Source organism: Colletotrichum tamarilloi, assembly GCF_030869305.1.
Source record: "Colletotrichum tamarilloi strain Tom-12 chromosome Unknown Scaffold_169.1, whole genome shotgun sequence".
Taxonomy (NCBI): domain Eukaryota; kingdom Fungi; phylum Ascomycota; class Sordariomycetes; order Glomerellales; family Glomerellaceae; genus Colletotrichum; species Colletotrichum tamarilloi.
In genome coordinates, this window is record NW_026849552.1 from 12,230 (window position 1) to 28,863 (window position 16,634).

Genomic DNA, 16,634 nt, shown 5'->3' on the forward strand with positions numbered 1-16,634 from the left:
CTACATCTATTGTACGAGGACGGGAGGCGGAGACGAGGGTGAAGGAGAGGGCGTCACAAACGGCAGCGTTTCCATGGGCTGGACCTCGGCGTCATCGTAGACTAAGTACACGGGCCGGCCGAGGATCAGACTGATGAGCTTGTCGGAGATGTAGCAGCCCCAGTAGATTCTCCTCCGTATCTCGACGTCTTCGTGTGTTGCGAGGGATGAGTCATGTTGGACCCAGCCTTTGGGGTCTCGTTGGAGGCCGAGATCTTGGGCCATGCGGAAGGCGATTCCTTGGTGAGACGTCTAGTCAGTCACCTGTCACGAGCGAAGTATTTCGAGAGACTCTCGCTGGGTAGCGTACTCACCAGAGTACCCCCAACCCTTGGACAAATTACCCCTCCCAATCTCGTAAAGCGCAAGACATAGGAACGCCTGGACGGTAGCGACGCTCGGCCTCGTGAGCCCGGTCACCATGATGATGCTCTCCGCCGCGAGGAAAAATCGCTCACTCGAGGCTTTTGTATCTAAGCTGACCAGCGCGCCGAGGGCGCATATAGATAGGAGCAGCGCGGGGGACCAGTATTTTCTGTTATTCCTACCATTGTTGGCATCACCCTCACCGTCGTCATTGCTGAAATGGTCACGGAGAAAGGCCTCGCGGTAGATGAACATGAAGTGCGGATATTGCCAGCGGAAGAACTGGGTTAGGGACTGCAGAACGGCGGGAGAGGATGGGCCGTCGATGCCAAAGTGTTGCATTACAGATTCGAAGTTTGCTTCGATGCCGCCTCCTCGGAGGAGAGCGGCGGTAGTGTTGTCAGGATCCCTTGGGTCTTTGGAGGTGGAAGGGAGGTCGACGCGGAAGATGGAGGTTGCGCCGTGGTAGATGAGGGAGCCTTCGAGGCCTAGCTCGAGGTTTGCGCTTGAGCGGGCGTGGATGCCGAGGTGGGATATGTAGTTGCCTGGTGCCAGTGGTGCTCCTTCATCCGTCCGGATCTCTTCTTGAGCTTTGTTAGAACTACTAGGAAGAGAATGGCCCTTTCCCTCTGCAGCTGCCGTAGAGTTGAGCATCTCCTCCCGCTGCTCTGGCGTGGCGACACGGAGAGATTGAACAAACGTCTCGAGCCATGAGATGCGGGACTCGAGGCTCGCGACGTACTCGTGAGAGGCTGGGACGCGTTTACGATCTACAGGGCGGTATTCGCAAGGCGTATTGGACGTGCTGCAGTTTTGGCATGGTTCGGTGCGGGAGCATTTGAACTGGCGAGATGTCTCAGCGAAGAGTTGGGCAGAGGATTGTAAGTTACTGACTTTTCTGTACTGGCATCTCTTGCAACTGTTCGCTTGCTTAGAAACATGTTTTCTACGGTGAGGCAGACTACAGCTTACGATATCCTCTTGGTGGGCTTAAGAGATGTTTCCTGATCGTGTGGAGGCATTGTTCAGGCGGAGACAACGGGGGCTTGAGAAGGTTGAGGTTGATGGAGGTGGGAAGTTGAGGGGACGATGGGATGTCGCCGATGCGGGAGGCTTCTCACTGTAATTTTCAGGGCACTTGCGCTAGAACATTTTCCTCCAGGCCGCTATCGCCTTTCTGGCTCTGGAGGTCAATACTTTAAGGATTGCGATATTCAACAGGAAAGAAGTCATCAAAGATCATCATGGATGACTGTCTACATATATATTTCATTAGAATATTGTCAATCGAGAATCAAGGCTGTCGGTTTGTCTCTTTCATCATCCCCTTTGGCCGCGCATCACTAACACGGTGGAATGCCGCTTTCAAGCCCTGCCCGAATCACCGCCATCAATCTCTCGACATCTTCCAGATTGCTATAGAAGCCAAAGGAGACTCTGATGCCGGTCCTAAACTTTGTCGCTACAATACCCGCTGCCTCCAAGCGTTCAGGCCACCTCGGGTTCTGCAAACGAAGAACATGAAGATGTGGTGCGTGGTGTTTCCTCTCGCTTGGCCCAACGACGCCAACACCCAATTCAGCGCAAGATTGACGCAGCGCGTCTCCAAGACTATACAGACGCTGCTCGAGATTTCTGGGGCCCATCACTTCCAGATAAAACTGGAGAAATGCCCTTGCGGCCACGGCTGAGATGAAGCTCATGTTGGCGTGCTCGTATCGCTTCGCGGTAGGGTGGAAGACGACGGGGCCTTCCGGGACCGCAAAGTCCTCCGAGTCGCCAACACTGCTCACGCCTCCGTAGCCTACAATGGGTGGCACTGGATCCATCTCGTGGATGACTTGTGTATCGACGTACAGCGCCGCGAAGCCAGTTGGCGAGTTGAGCCCCTTGTGCAGGCTGAACGCCGCCGCCGAGACACCCAATTCTTCCACACCGACAGCAGCAAACCCAACTTGTTGCGTAAGGTCCGCGAGAACGTGAACTCCCCGGTGCCGGAACGCCCCGCAGACATCCGCGACATCGTTCCGTTGTCCCGTGTGGAACATGATGGAGCTCAGCCCGATCGCCCTGGTCCTTTCATCGACGTACGGCGCAAAGGTCTTCGCGTCCGCTGCAACTGGGTTCTCCGGGTCTGTGGGGACGAGTCTGACCTCCAGCCCAGTCGAACGCAGTGTCAGCCAGGCGAACGCTTGGTTTGGATGTTCACAGTCGAGAATCACGACGTTGTCGCCTGGTTGGAACTTGAGACCGCGGATGAAGCTTCCCAGGCCTTCGGTGGTGTCCCTGACAAAGGCGATTGTTGATGGGTCTGTGTTGATGTACCTGCCCAGTAGTTCCCTAACTGCCTCGACATCTTCTTTCCAGCGAGATTTTGGAGAGGGCTGATGCAGGGCTTCCGAGCAGAAGCGGGAGAGAGCTTCGTTGACAATGAGATTTGAGGGGGGCATGAAGGCTGCGTTGAGGTGTGTTGTCTTGCCGCTGGAGACTAGGGGCACCAGGTGGCGGAAGAGTTCAAAGTCCGGAGCGGTGTGCCGATGGGCAGAAGAGGTTTTGTCGATGCTTTTGGAGGTGAGATGTTCAGCATCGAACAGGTCTTGAGTGCTTGAAGGTGCCATGACTGAAGGTAGTCGCCTGAGACCGAGACGATCGTGATATGGATTCTGACGATGGAGAAGAGAGTTGAGAGGTGCCTTAGAAGACAATGATGGATTCCTCCCGAGAGTAAGTTTCCAGCAGCATTCTGCCTCTTTCTTATATGAATCGCATCCAAAGCTCACAAAGTCCAGTCATAACACACAATCGAGGCTCGTTCAGACGACAAAGCCTTCTTCGAGACCACAGAAATCCCGCTCCGGGTCAGTGCCGCCGACTCTCCACAATGGAGTTGCAACTCCATCCAGTCAGGGCGTCGGCTGGCGGCCCACCACTTCCCTTTCCGGCATGCGTCCGGCGATGGCCCGGAGCGGACTTGGAACTCCATGGTGGAGATGGCGAATTCCTCCGGGACGCTACGGGGACACCTGCGATGTCGGCACATGTTATCATCATACGCAGTGTATCTCAGGTGTTGTCGCATGGCTATATTGTTCGAGCCATGTCGATTGGAACGAAGTCACGCCTTGTGTTGGTCAAATTCCGCTGGGGTTTCAAGGGAATCGTCCAGCTGCCTCCCTCCAGGCCACGACTTCCCACTCTAGGATTCAACAGATGCTTCTTGCCAGTCATCAAGTGAGAGGGTCAGAGCGAAGAATGATGTTCTTTCCACCCGACTAAAGTCTTCTCCAACCTGTTAAGCGGTCACGATGTGTTCCTCCTTCCGCATTTTACTGGCACCATACAGATGATGAGGAAGGCAGGCATGCAGCGAGAAGCAAACGGTCATCGCAGGTGGAAAGAGGCATCTCATATTCTCTTGCTTGCTTCACTCTACCTCATACCGACTACCTCTTTGACCGAGCCCGGTCTTGTCCACTCTGCCCATCTTCATCACTTCTATCACTTCTCTTACTTCTGCGCTCTCCGACGAACCTCCCACTCGACAGAACACCCATCTACCAGCATCCAAATACAAAACACAACAACTGCAGTCTTTTCTACACCCTCTCATCGATTGATGGTCTTTCGAAAAGACGCTTGTCAACAGTCGATCATCCCATCATAAAACTCGAACTTCTCCGCCCCGACGTCTTAGCGGTCCGACAACAAGAAGCACATCTACAACGAATACATGGCCACTAGACACCAAAGCCATGGCGGGCGCTACTTTCTCGTCACTGCCGAACGAGCTCATTACAATGATTTCCCACCACTGCGCAGACGCCTACCCTCTCTGTCTCGTAAACCAGAGAACACTCCCGTTAGCTCAACAGGGTTTATATCACACCATCAAGCTCCCGCACACTCATTACAATCAACTAGTACTTCTCATCCGAACGTTGGTTGAAACCCCGCATCTGCGTCGCTTGATCCGCGAGGTCGACATTTCATTAGGCCCGGACGCTTACTACGACCCAAGCAAGATGAAAACGCCTGAGATTTTTGACAAGTGGCATAAGTCTATACTCGACGAAAGCAAGCTCTCGGATGCTGAGGGACATATCCTGCTATTATGCAGACAGCACGCGGCGATGAGTCGATTAAACCTTTCAATCATTATGGGGTTACTGATTGGTCTGTTGCTCTGTTTTGTTCCCAGGATTTACTCCCTCGCAATTTCTCAGGTGCAAGACAACAATCCCGCTTCCCATAGATTGCAAACAATAGGATTGCGGACAATGCTGTTCGTCGCCATTTCAACGTACTCCGTCGAAGGCATGAAGCGGAGAGTCTGCCCAGAACTCAAGTGGCTTGTCTTGCTCCCTAGCTCGACACACTTCGAGAATTTTTATTCTTTTGGCGCAGGGTTCAAAGTCTTGGAATGCTTCGTCGCCCATCCGACTCTTGAGGCAGTTGTTTCCTCGTACGATTTTGGCAATTGGGGTCTATCCGGCCCTCTCAGTATTAGTGGAACATCTCTTTCCATGACGCAACTCATCCTTCGGCCCACGGGCATGAATGCCACTACTCTCAGCAGGGCCCTGAGTCGATTCCCGAAGCTCACGCATCTCTTTGTCGAATTCGATTCTCTGAGTTCCAATGGCGGCATAGTAATAAGGGACCAGTTGGGTCACACGATTACGGAATGTTGTCCCTGCATCGAGCATTTGAGCCTAAGGTTTCCTGAGCAGGGGATAAACAAGTTCTTTGGCCAGAACCCTACTCTAGAGATTCACTCTCTGATAAGCAGCACGTGGAACCTGTCCGGCCTGGAAGTATTCCGCAGCAGAATTGCGATGTACTACTCGCTCCTTGAGGGACTGGATGAACGCGCTGCGTTGCTCAGATACTGGGTGCCCCGGCAAGCGAAGTTGCTTCTCTTAGATACCACAGACACCGGAGAGGACATGACAGGCGCACCTTACTTTGAAGGTGTGAAATCTCTTGTCCTCTCTCTCTGCCGGGCACGTCAGGTGGGACAGCTTCGCTTCGGAACCGTGGCCGTCAGTGTCCACGTTGGAGGCAACATTGACTGGCATGAAGTCGTTCAAGAGGCCAGGAAGTATGGAGCCGGAACTGACTTCCGGCTAATGGTTGTCTTCTTTCCTGCGATGCGTCAGGCTTTCTGGGCGTCCAATTGGAGAGAGATTTGGAGAGAAGAGATTGATATTCCTGCTCGACTGTCCAAGCAAGGCCAGCAACAGCGTGCAATCGTTGATTCGGGATGATGATCCGGAGGTCTCTGGACAGAAACATTGGGTGTGGGTTTATGGCATTAACTTCATTAGACAAAGGTCAAGCTAATCACTTGGGCAAGAAGCATTCAGATAGCGCAAATGATGCAATCTGATTCATTGAGATATCCCAATCGCCTCTTGTGTCTGATGAACGTTGTCGCTCCACTTGCTGCAGAATAGATGCCACTCACACGTCGTGTCGCAGCTGCTCTGCGTGGTGTCTGACGTTGAGAAGAAACGTAGCCCCAGCATCGTTTGGGGGACTTGCGTGACAATCCCATGCGACCTACTTTACACGTTTGCGGAATGGCTTGGCCGAGCGGCCCGTCCTCGCCTATTGGGATTATTCTGGTCCTCTGACAGATTTTGTGATAACTTGATGCCATCACGTCTAAGGTAGACATTCAATCGTGGTGGAGATTCTCGACTTTCCCAAAGTACCTTAACGCCGATGGACCACGTGACCGGATTTTCCGACAAGTTCCGAGCTTCCGGTGCACGTGCGTCGATGTCATCCGTTCCGACATTAGCCGATCGTTGCCCGAAGCGGTCATCAACGTCTTGCTGCAGCGTCTCTGATGTAGACTCTCACACGGCCTTCAATGATGGCGGGTCACGGCGCAATACAGTCGGAAGCGTGTAGGCATACGTTACGCTCCATTTGTTGGAAAGGTCTCATCTCGTCAGTCTTCATCGGGCCTGACTAGAGCGGTCAGGAAAGTTCGCCTCCTACCGACATCATCCGCCGTCGGACGCATGGCCTAGCAGCTTTCGCACCTGGCACCAAAAGAGAACGGCGCCGCTCGAAGCCTCGAAATCGCTAGCATCGTGACTAAGAAAACACTCCGACGCGGTTGGCGGCACCAGTCAACAGGAAAAGGTGGTTGGGACGGGAACAGGGCAGGTCCAGCACTGCAGCAGCAACTCTAGGACTCGGTACACACGCAGGAGGGTCAATGCACCCAGGGTGTTAGAGCCGTGGGGTTCGCCGTCTGAGTGGTGGGGTTTGCCTCCTCCTGGCTGGTCGCTAACTTGCTGAAGAAGCGGTGATGAAGAACGACCGAGTGATGGAGAAGAACCGAAGAATACACAAGAGAGACCTGAGACCGTCGATAGGTGGCTCCGTCATACCGTCCAGGCAGGCGACGATCAATCGCAGAATTGCCCGATCATGCGCGCATCTCGGACTTGAAATTGATAACGGCACAAATGCCTCGAGGGCCAAGGGTCTCAGCTACATCGGTACATCGCAGAGCGAGTGGTGAAGATTCACGCACAAAGGCCGCAACTCGAGACAGCCACACACACCGCAGGCGCAGAGTGACAGGACAGACGTCACAGCCACGGGTACCCCTCACTCGCCCTTCCATCATAGTGCTACGGATAGTGCCCCTCCATCAGCGTTGGCGCTGCGCTTGGGGCAGCTCACAGCGGTTTACGGGCAGGCAGAGGATGGGATACCCCTCCTCGCCATGAGTGCGTCCGACGTCAGCCGCCAGGACAAAGATTCAGGGTCCTGCCTGAATGAGGACCGTTTGCTATCGTCGTCATACCGTTATCTCTGCCAGTCTCTCGATGTCCGTCTGTCTCGCAGTACCACAATCCCCCAGTGCAACTTCTGGAACTTGCGACTGGATGCCACGGGATGCCTACCTGCTTCGGCAACATCTCAAGAGATACGAATCTCATCTCATCGTCCTGCCAGGGTCAGCTGCAAACGATGCATTGAGGAACAAATGGCCGAATCCTAGCGCCTCCCGCACAAAAGACGCAACCCACCTGAACCTTATCCAGCAACGATGCGTTGAGATAAGAAAAGGTTGACAATTGGGAAGCATCACAGTGGTCTTTGACCCTGTCTTGCCCGTCAGCCAGGATTGGTTTGGGCGGCCGAGGCGATTCGCGCGGCGCAAAAAAGGGCAAAAAGACCTCCCCCAAACCAACTCAACCCCCCCCATGGGCCATTCCATGGACATCCATGCCGGGCCAAGTTCCAGCCCCGAAAGAAAAGGAGGACGACTGGCTACCGTCAACGCACAAAGAGCGCAAACCCCACCGAGGCACCCCTCGCCAACAGGTCGCCAGTCCCGAGCCACGACGCTGGCTTGACTTGGACTGCGTTTCCGCACAAACGGCGCACCCGCCCAATGACGGCCCCCCGATCCGGTCCCATCTGGCCACCCTCATCTGACATCTGACCCCTCCTCCTGCTACTCCCAGTGTCCCCTCCCTCTGGGTGACTATCCGAGCTGCTAGGAGGAGGCTCTGGATATATAAGTGCGCGGCTTCTTACCTCTTTTCATCTGCCTCTGAACTGATCTCCACAACGTCAACATTCAAGTCCATCACGTCAACTACAACAACACCTTTTTTAACCCCCCCCAAAACCAACCAACAACCATCAAAATGAAGGGTGACTGCGGCTGCTCCGGCGCTTCTACCTGTATGTACCTTACTCTCCCCCCTGCAACCGCACCGCGACCGCAATGGTGTTGTCGGCGGTCAGTCATTGGAGACCAAGACGCTAACCTGTCTCAGGCAACTGCGGCTCTGGCTGCTCTTGCTCCTCCTGCAAATAAACGCCTCTTCCCTTGACGACGACCTGTGATACGTTGCTGCTTTACTGCGGTTTCGCTTTCTCTCGATACGACGACGATATGAGTTTTTGAATTCGGGATATGGGTTACGACTTGGTTGATGGGTAGTTTGCATCGGCGGATAGTGTTCCTTCTAATCGATGGACCTATTGGCATGTTTAGTCACTCACTTGAGCAATACATCTTTTGAGACGCCGAATTCTGTTCCACTGTTCCACCGTGGTGATGTTGAATGTACTGTTGCCGCTCTTGATCTTTACTGGAACTATTCGTGGCCTGGAGGAATTGCTGAAGGACCGTCTTGTCTTCGCAGCAAACATACTCCTCAATCTTGCAGGCTGGACGACAGCCATCTCTTTATACAACTGCCCAACCCCTCAAGGTGCCAATAGCGTCAACCTTGATCGTCTCATCAAGGTCCCGGCCAAGGCTGTCAACGTGCCTGTCGCCAAATGTCTCGATCACTCAATCCTCTGTCTGCTTCACCTCCAGTCTTGCCCTCTACCTTGCTTCTCTACCCCTCCAAACTTCTGACCGCTCCTATGATGAATCCGAACCCCGCCCCGCCCCGCCTTGGCTCCCCCCTCGACTGGGACCCCTCCGAAAACCCCCTGAGAGTTGTGCCTATGGTGCCTGTGTGGTGGCTTTGGTGCTCTGTGCAACCACAAAGAAGATCGTCACCTCAACTCAAAACACACCTCACATCACCCACGACAACCACAATGGAGTACGTAGTAGCCAATACAAACACGCCTTTGCTACATCTACGACGACATCGTTACGCCAGACCGCCAGCATATACCGGGGACCATCACGCCAGTGGCGTACCATCGTGTTCCAGCCCTCTGAAGCTTCCCAGGCTAGCCCAAGGACCCTGGACTAGAAACAGGAACCAGACAGAGAAAGGCAGAGAGGAGGGGTCTGAGTTCAGAGTTCTGGCCCCATGAGGCGATGCCACGAACGGAACGCATCGGTCCTTGCCGCAGGCCACGGCCTCCGTTCCCCGCCAATACTTCTGTTTTGGTGTTCTTCTCAAGACTCTGATAGGTCGGACCTGCTTTTGCTGGGGGGGCCAAAGAATCGAATGGGCAGAAAAAAGAGTGGTTCCAGGGAAAACCTCATGCCACATGAATGGACGACATGTTCAGAACCCGCGACGCGATGCCTCCACCCTCTTTTCTCCGTGAGCTAGAGAAGCAAGTAACGGGAACCAAGAGGAAGCTTGGTAGCTCATTCTGTCTCTGTTTTTGTTACAGTGGTGAGAACAAGAGAGGCAGGCCTCTAAGGTCTCATGTCTGGAGCTATTCCAGCGTCATGCTTTCAAGTCTGAAGCACCAAGAGACTACTGCCTTCTGCAGCTCTCACAGAGTGGACTTTAAATAGGTCTCAGATGACGAGCTCTATTCTTGACTTCTCCACTTCCTTCTGTAGCCCAATTGTCTTCAGGAACAGGGGGGAGGAGCTCTGTAGCGCGTTAGTCGTGGCGTGCCGAAGCCGACTTTATGCTTGATTCTGGCCTTTGTTTACTTTCACTTCACTTCACTCCCCAGAATTACTCCTCCCACCTACCTCCATTCCCAAATACGCGGGCCTCCAGAGAGGGAGAGGCAACCCACGGATCATGGCAAGTCGCCAAGAACCTCACGCCTCTCGTCTTCAGCCGAAGCAAGCGCGCGGCTGCCTCCCAATTCCTCTGCCCAGACTCTTCCACACTCACGGGCCATGATGCCACGCCCCAAGCTTCAAAGCAGCCTATGATTCCTTCCCTTTCCCATTCCTGTGTTTATAGAGCAAGACCACAATGAACCCCAATGTTGTCCTCCTTCCTACAGGCCAAGAGACAAAAGGCAGGCCGCGTCATCCAACACACCAGAGAAACCTCTCGTGGCCTCTCAGTCGTCCCTGGCTCCCCCGTATCCAAACATGTCCCAGTTTGTCCCAGTCGCACCCTGCATGAGAGGCGTGTCCCCTCATGTACGCCAAGCGGCCCCCATCGCGAGCCCTCGGCACCCTCGTGCCGGCGGGGTCGAATGGCAAGAAGAAGAAGGGCATCAATAGACTCGAGGCATGGCGTGGGGAGTGCATTAGAGGCATTGAGTAGCTACCTACCTTAGTCTACTAAAGGTGCCAAAGGTACCAACCGTAGCTCCTATTACGCCGCGGACTTACTATTCACTCAATGCCGTACAGCCATACGAAATATCCGTACCCGGCATCGCCGTGACGTGAATGGGAAACCAGAGCAGAGCTACCCCTCCATCCATCCCACTTAAGCTCCCACCCCGCCGCCCCTCCATCGCCTAGCCTCACCCTCGCCTCGTCTTGCCCCCTGTCCAACCAACGAGCTCTCCTGGAAGCTCCCATGCCTGCCCCCTCCCCCCTGTCAGCGGAGGAGGCTCTTGGCCCCATGAGCTACGTAGCAAGCATAGCCAGCACCGTGACACCACCTCCCATGGAAACCAGAGGTCACAAGTTACGACATGCTAGGCACAGAAACGAACCGAAGCTATGGGAAGTGAGCAATCCGGATCCAACTGGTTCATGGGCGTGAAGCTAGCTTCTCCCTATAGGGCCAGAGTGGCAGGGCCAAGGATGAGCCCAGATATTGCCAATGGCTGAGGGATTCAGCTCTAGGCTCATGGACCAGAACATGAAGCTTCCCTGAGGTTCCCTGAGGTAGAAGCAGGGCGTGAACAGCGGTCCCGGCCAAGGAGAAGCTTCCATCGCCAATGGGAACCCGCTCTCCTCGTCTCAAGACCGCCATTTCCCACCTCCACGTGTCTGCAACAGACGACAAAGTACTCAGTGAATACAATGGAGGCCTCTCTCTTCCACAGTTTCACCCCCCCTTGCCCCTCCCGAGCTTCTTGCCTGTTCTCCAGCTTGATGTGAATAAGGTTCCAGCCACAAGCAGCTGCCCCGTCACTCCTACCCTCGTCATCCCCCGTCCTGACGACATTCAACATCTATATAAAGCTTTCCCATCCCCCACTCACCCGCAGCTCTTCTTCTTCCCTCTGAATAAACTCAATTCATCTCCTAAAAACAACCTTCACAAACAAACATCAGCCAAAATGTCCAACTTCCACCACTCCGCCCAGGACACCCGCGTCGACGACGGCCACATCCTCCGCGCCCGTCTCCAGAACGGCAACGGCGACTTCGTCGACGCCGAGTGCAACCTCAACGACTGCCTCGGCAACGACAACGGCCGTTTCGACTGGGGTGGCCGCGGTACGTCTAAATCCTCCTCCTCTTCCTCTCTTTTGTCCTCGCACTCCCATACACACTCTACATCTCGCTGGGGAAACCCGGGCTGCCTCCCTTGACCAGTATCTCCTTCCATGATACAAATCAGCAGATTCACTAACGTGTTCCTTTCCTAGGCTTCGCTGATTCCGCCGAGAGCATCCGCTTCGAGTTCGAGGGCGACCAGCCCATCCTCCGCGCCCGCCTCTTCAACGTTGAGGGCCAGGCCATTGACGCCGACGTGAACCTGTGCGAGCGCCTGTCCAACAACGACGGCAACTTCCACTTTGAGTGTACGTCTTCCACACACTACCCTCATTCTCTCTTTAAGAAAATACGCATCTAACAACCCCTTCTACAGAAACAATTCACAAACGAAAACTTGATATGACGGGAGCGAGGAAGATGGAATGATTGAATGGCATGAAGCGTTTTTGCTTGCGCGTGATGGAACGGGGAATGGAAATTTTTCCTACTCTATACCGAACTAGAGTTCGGTCACGCATGACTTGAGTAGCTGAGAATTGAGCTGCTTGCCCTTTTCAGGGCTGAATGAAGCTTTCAGTGTTGCTGATGTGAGGAAACATGACTACTTGTATGACATTTCACATTTGATGTTGGCGCTTGTTGGGTTAAATCTTCGCTCAGCCCTGCCAAAAGGAGTTCTACTAGGCTAACCATGCATGCTAATCGACTCGATTGTCGTTTCGTAAGATACATCAAAGGGGTATGAGTAATCCTCAAAAGGCAAATCCATCCGATACGAACGCCAAAGCAAACAATTCCCAATAGGATATCCTCCTTAATCCATAATCAAGCTTAGACCGTATTCCAAACACGGTTGTCGAGAATGTCATATCCCGGTTGTCCACTGTCAGTATCTAAACGGTCGGTCTGCCAACATAGCTCATGCAGTACAACCACTGCCACCACCGTCGCCCCGCTGCCGCTTCGCAGCCTGTTGACTCTGGTCACCTCCTTCCGCATCCTTTTCATCAGCCTTGCGCTTGGTGTCCCGGTGTGACTCCGCTTGATGCGGATTCTCAGAGCCCTTAACAATTTGCTCCATGGCCCTCATCTTGGCGACGAGAGACTCTCTAACCATCTTCGTCGTCTCGTTTTCAACGTCCCGGAGAACAGCGAATCCCATGGAGCGGTACTCTGGGTCGTCAAGCCATCCTCGTATCTTTCCCTCCATCAACTTGGGACAGCTGCGGTAGACGCCTCGGATTGCTTCCAAGAGATTCTGGTTGATAGTCGCCTCAAGCTTCTTCGTCATCGCACTTGTGAGGTTTTGCCCTTGGGTTGTGTTTTCCTGGGTCGAGACCACAACGGGTTGCTTAGCCGTCATGTGTTCTGCCAGTGGAGCACTTTGCTCTTGAGACTCTGCCTTGACTACTAGACTACCGCGTTGCTGGATTTTGCTGGAAGAGGCTTGTGGCGGTGGAGTTGACGGCGTCGACAGTTCGCATCCCTTAGTACCACTCGGTCTTCTGGCCAATGCGCCATGCTGGGGTAGAGAGCCGCTCAAGGAACCACTCGATTCTCGTCGAGTCTGTTGTTCCAAAGTTCGCTGAGCGTGTGTGTGGGCCTGAATAGGAGGCTGCTTCGAGAGCGGGGGTTGGGAACCAGATGGCCCTCCTCTCGAGGGTGTGCTCGTTGCTGATCTCGACTCTGGCCTCGCAAAGGCTATAGCCTTCTCTTGCTGGACGCTACCCCCGCGCTGTCTCTTTGGGATAACAAATCCGTTGACTTTCATTTTCGAATCTGGGTCGCTGGATATCGGATGTACCGTTTGATCTGTGAGGTCCCTGATTGTTCCCTCGGAACACAGTCTTCCAGCAACGTCTGACTCTTGAACCGACGAGGGCTGTTTGCTCGATTGCAAGCGAACGTGCTCATTCATCGTGGCACTCTTTGCTAATGCCTTTGGCTCAGTTCTGGGGCCTTCAAGAGAGGACGCGCTCGCATGTCGATGCGAGCCGCCTCCATTGCCGGTCAAGGGCGCAACAGCGCTTGTTGGAGTCGTATAAGCAGCTGCAGCCTCGTTCTTCTCTTTGAGGGCCTCCTGATGAAACAAGAGCTCCGAGAGAGCCGCGAAGTTGCGCGGTTCCTGCAGACCAACTTGCCCGGAAGGGAGTGCCCCCAGGTTGTCATTTGTGTGTGCGTCAGCACTGTCCATCTGCCGAGATCCTTTCGGAGGCTCATATTTTCTTTGCTCCTTCGAGAGCGACGGGTCGCAACATTTGCGCGCGTCGAAGCCGGCCTTCCTTGCCAAGTCGACGAGCGTCTGGTGCATGCTCCCATTGTTAAGGATCCTCGACACCTCGCAATCGACAGCGTTGAGTGCATTGATATAGTAATGCTCGTTGGGGTTGCGTGCCGGATACCGAAGTGCAGAGTACATACGCTTCCAGCATTCTTGGTCCCCAAGGCGAGGAAAAGCCGACATATCGAAATCCCAGGAGACTGATTTGAGTTCCTTGTCAATTCTTGCAGACTTTTCCGGGTACTGCCTGTACACGGGCAGCTTCTGAGACCTTGCCCAGTGTAGCCACCTCTCCAACCTGATGACCGGGGACCACCCTCTCATGTCTGGAGGTGAAGACATTCTATAGACGGATGAGTCGTCAGTGGAAGGGGCAAAGGATGTTCAGGATGATTTACCTGGAAGGATCCTTGTCATATGCTGATTAGAGGTAAAATATGAAAAAAGCAAAGGAGAGTTTTGTAGCTTGGCGCAATGTGATGCATGGGAAAGGATCCCGGGCAAAGTTACGGCCAGAAACTGTGCGATGAGTGCCTGACGAGAATAGCGCAGGTCTGAATGGCGGAAAGTGTTGTAAGAAGAATGGAAGGTGACGAGATACGGTAAGTGGAAAAGGACAGAGACCTGAGAGGGGGAGGAGGCAAGGAGGGCGAAAATGGTGATGTTTTGGCAAGGCTGAAATATTCAGACGGATGGAGGAAGGTGAAGTAAGTCATATTTGTGAAAGGAAGGTGAGGTCGATGGGGAAATATCACAGAATACGCCCTATGCCACGAAACACACCTCTCCCGGTCGAGGTCCGTCTGTTTGTTGGCCGTATGTATTTGCTCTGCACGTATCCGCATAAGAACAATGCAGAACGGTGATGTCTATTGTGAACAAACGGGCCCAAAGGGAGAGACAGAGACTAGGTAGAAACTGCCAACGCCTACTGCTCGTTGTTTATGGATGGGATGTGGAAGAGTCAAATAAATAAAGACATGTTGATGATGGCCCGTCCGAGCAACAATTCCAACATGACTTGAACTTGGCTAGATAGAGGTATTACTGAAGATATTTTCAACTCAAAAGTATAGCCAAGATCCAAATATTATCAGAGCAAGAATCATTGATATTCCATATGTTACAAAGAGTACAATATCTGTACAAGTCTCCTCTATACCAGACACATTTCCCTCTCCTTTTGGTCTTCCGCCTTTTCTCACCAACGTCACCACCACATACTTTTTCCTTACGCCTTGCCCTGGATCCATGCCCTCTGCACCGGCTTGGCGAGGTGCTTGTGTCCGGTAACGGGCAGGCCTCTCTTCTTGAGCTCCGCCTCGATGACCTTCCAGCGGCCGACCTCGGTCTCCTTGTCGATGGGTGTGACGCGGCGGTCGCGGACGCGGACGTTGGGCAGATCGAGCAGCGCGCCCTGCTGGGCAATGGCCTCAGCGACCTTTGTGGGCTTGGGCGGCTTGACGATGGTGGCGATGAGGTCGCCGACCGTCTTGATCTGCGCGAGCTTGGCGTCGTGGACGCGGTGGCCCGTCAGTTGGAAGACGCGCTTGTGGACCTGTCGCAGCAAGTGTTAAAATGGTTTCGGCCCCTTTTGCTAGTAAAGGGGGGAAGACTTACAGCAAACTTGAATCGTGCGTCCTCGAGAGAAATGCTCTTCCAGGCTTCGCCCCATGCCTCTACCAAGGCTTTCGCCTCGGCAGCCTCGACAGCGCCCTCCGAGGTCTGCGCCTCCTGAGCTTCCAGCAAAGGCGCGACGACGCCCTCAATCGCCGCAGCATCACCCTCAAGAGAGACGCTACCATCCTCCCCAATCTTCAGTCCCAGCGCCGTCGCCCTGCTGAAGCCCTCCGCGTCGCCCCTGGCCCACGCAGCCGTCAACCGGCCCTGCACCTCAGCAGAAGACCCAGCAACAGCAAGCGCCTCAACAACAGCCTGCCTCACGCGCGCAGCGCACACATCGGCATCTGTGACGACCTCACCGGCACTCGCGAAGCCAACGTACTCGCTCTCCCTGCCCCAGCGGCCCTCCTGCTCCCACCACCCTTCAAGCCCACCAATCTCCTCGAGCCCATCAATCGTCTTGGCGGGCACGTAGTCTCCTCCCTCGACCTCCTTCTCCGTCGGCGCCCACACGCGCTTATTCTTGATCTGGTGCGCGAGCCGGCTCTGGGGCTTCTGGCGGCGCTTCTGCTCGGCCCGCTGCGTCTGCTGGCTATCGGCCTCGAAGGCGGCCAGCTCGGCCTCGGCCTCGGCTAGCTCCTGCGCGATGCGCTGCTGGCGGAGGGCCTGGGAGGATTCGGCGGCGTAGGGGTCTTCGGGTCCGGGGGCGTCGCCGCCTTTCCAGAGGAACTTGCGGACGCGGCTAGGGGCTGCGGGTGTCGTTGAGAGGGCTCGTGATGCTGTTGCTGAGATGGGGAATGTGGCGGGCGCGGCGCAGGTGCATTGGATCGGGGAGGCTGCCAGCAGGCTTGGCTGCCTGAGACGGGGTACACGACGCATTGTGGGCGACAGTGTTGTGATGTGTTGTAGAGGTTGAAGGTTGGTGATATTCCTCTTCCACTCCAGGTACGGGCGAAAGACACAGCACAATGTTCGGTAGGGGGAGCTTCAAAGTCTCCAATTGAACTTTTTTGGATGCTGGGGTTCTGCCGGCGAATCAGAGATAGGGAAGCTTCAGCCACACTTCAGCGAGGGTATAAGCCACATCTATGTGGGTCGCGTCCCTGATCCGCTCCGGCTGTGGCTCGTGCGTCCGTCACCTCTCTGACGGCGAGCCAAAGACGGCGACAACTTCACCTACCTCCCGCGCCGTCGCGAGAAACAACCCAGATCCGG

General features: G+C 54.5%; 6 protein-coding genes across 6 annotated transcripts; 3 read left to right on the plus strand and 3 right to left on the minus strand.

The window, feature by feature from the left end:
• Window positions 1–6: 6 nt before the first annotated feature.
• CTAM01_15595 (uncharacterized protein) lies at window positions 7–3,023 on the minus strand (the record flags this gene model as incomplete). The annotated part of the gene is made up of 3 exons (XM_060531591.1): window positions 7–278; window positions 354–1,248; window positions 1,791–3,023. 3 exons carry the CDS (start codon window positions 3,021–3,023, stop codon window positions 7–9), a joined length of 2,400 nt encoding a protein of 799 aa, XP_060373817.1.
• A 1,134-nt stretch (window positions 3,024–4,157) lies between these two features.
• Window positions 4,158–5,672, plus strand: CTAM01_15596 (uncharacterized protein; the record flags this gene model as incomplete). Its single annotated transcript, XM_060531592.1, has 1 exon — window positions 4,158–5,672. One exon carries the CDS (start codon window positions 4,158–4,160, stop codon window positions 5,670–5,672), a length of 1,515 nt encoding a protein of 504 aa, XP_060373818.1.
• Window positions 5,673–8,503: 2,831 nt separating this feature from the next.
• CTAM01_15597 (uncharacterized protein) lies at window positions 8,504–9,161 on the plus strand (the record flags this gene model as incomplete). The annotated part of the gene is made up of 2 exons (XM_060531593.1): window positions 8,504–8,730; window positions 8,771–9,161. 2 exons carry the CDS (start codon window positions 8,504–8,506, stop codon window positions 9,159–9,161), a joined length of 618 nt encoding a protein of 205 aa, XP_060373819.1.
• Window positions 9,162–11,352: 2,191 nt separating this feature from the next.
• On the plus strand, window positions 11,353–11,873 carry CTAM01_15598 (uncharacterized protein; the record flags this gene model as incomplete). The annotated part of the gene is made up of 2 exons (XM_060531594.1): window positions 11,353–11,512; window positions 11,665–11,873. The coding sequence occupies 2 exons, from the start codon at window positions 11,353–11,355 to the stop codon at window positions 11,871–11,873; spliced, it is 369 nt and encodes a 122-aa protein (XP_060373820.1).
• A 561-nt stretch (window positions 11,874–12,434) lies between these two features.
• On the minus strand, window positions 12,435–14,138 carry CTAM01_15599 (uncharacterized protein; the record flags this gene model as incomplete). Its single annotated transcript, XM_060531595.1, has 1 exon — window positions 12,435–14,138. One exon carries the CDS (start codon window positions 14,136–14,138, stop codon window positions 12,435–12,437), a length of 1,704 nt encoding a protein of 567 aa, XP_060373821.1.
• An 889-nt stretch (window positions 14,139–15,027) lies between these two features.
• Window positions 15,028–16,403, minus strand: CTAM01_15600 (uncharacterized protein; the record flags this gene model as incomplete). The annotated part of the gene is made up of 2 exons (XM_060531596.1): window positions 15,028–15,354; window positions 15,417–16,403. Coding segments are annotated over 2 exons (1,314 nt in total), but the record flags the coding sequence as incomplete, so codon positions are not given.
• Between the last annotated feature and the right edge of the window lie 231 nt (window positions 16,404–16,634).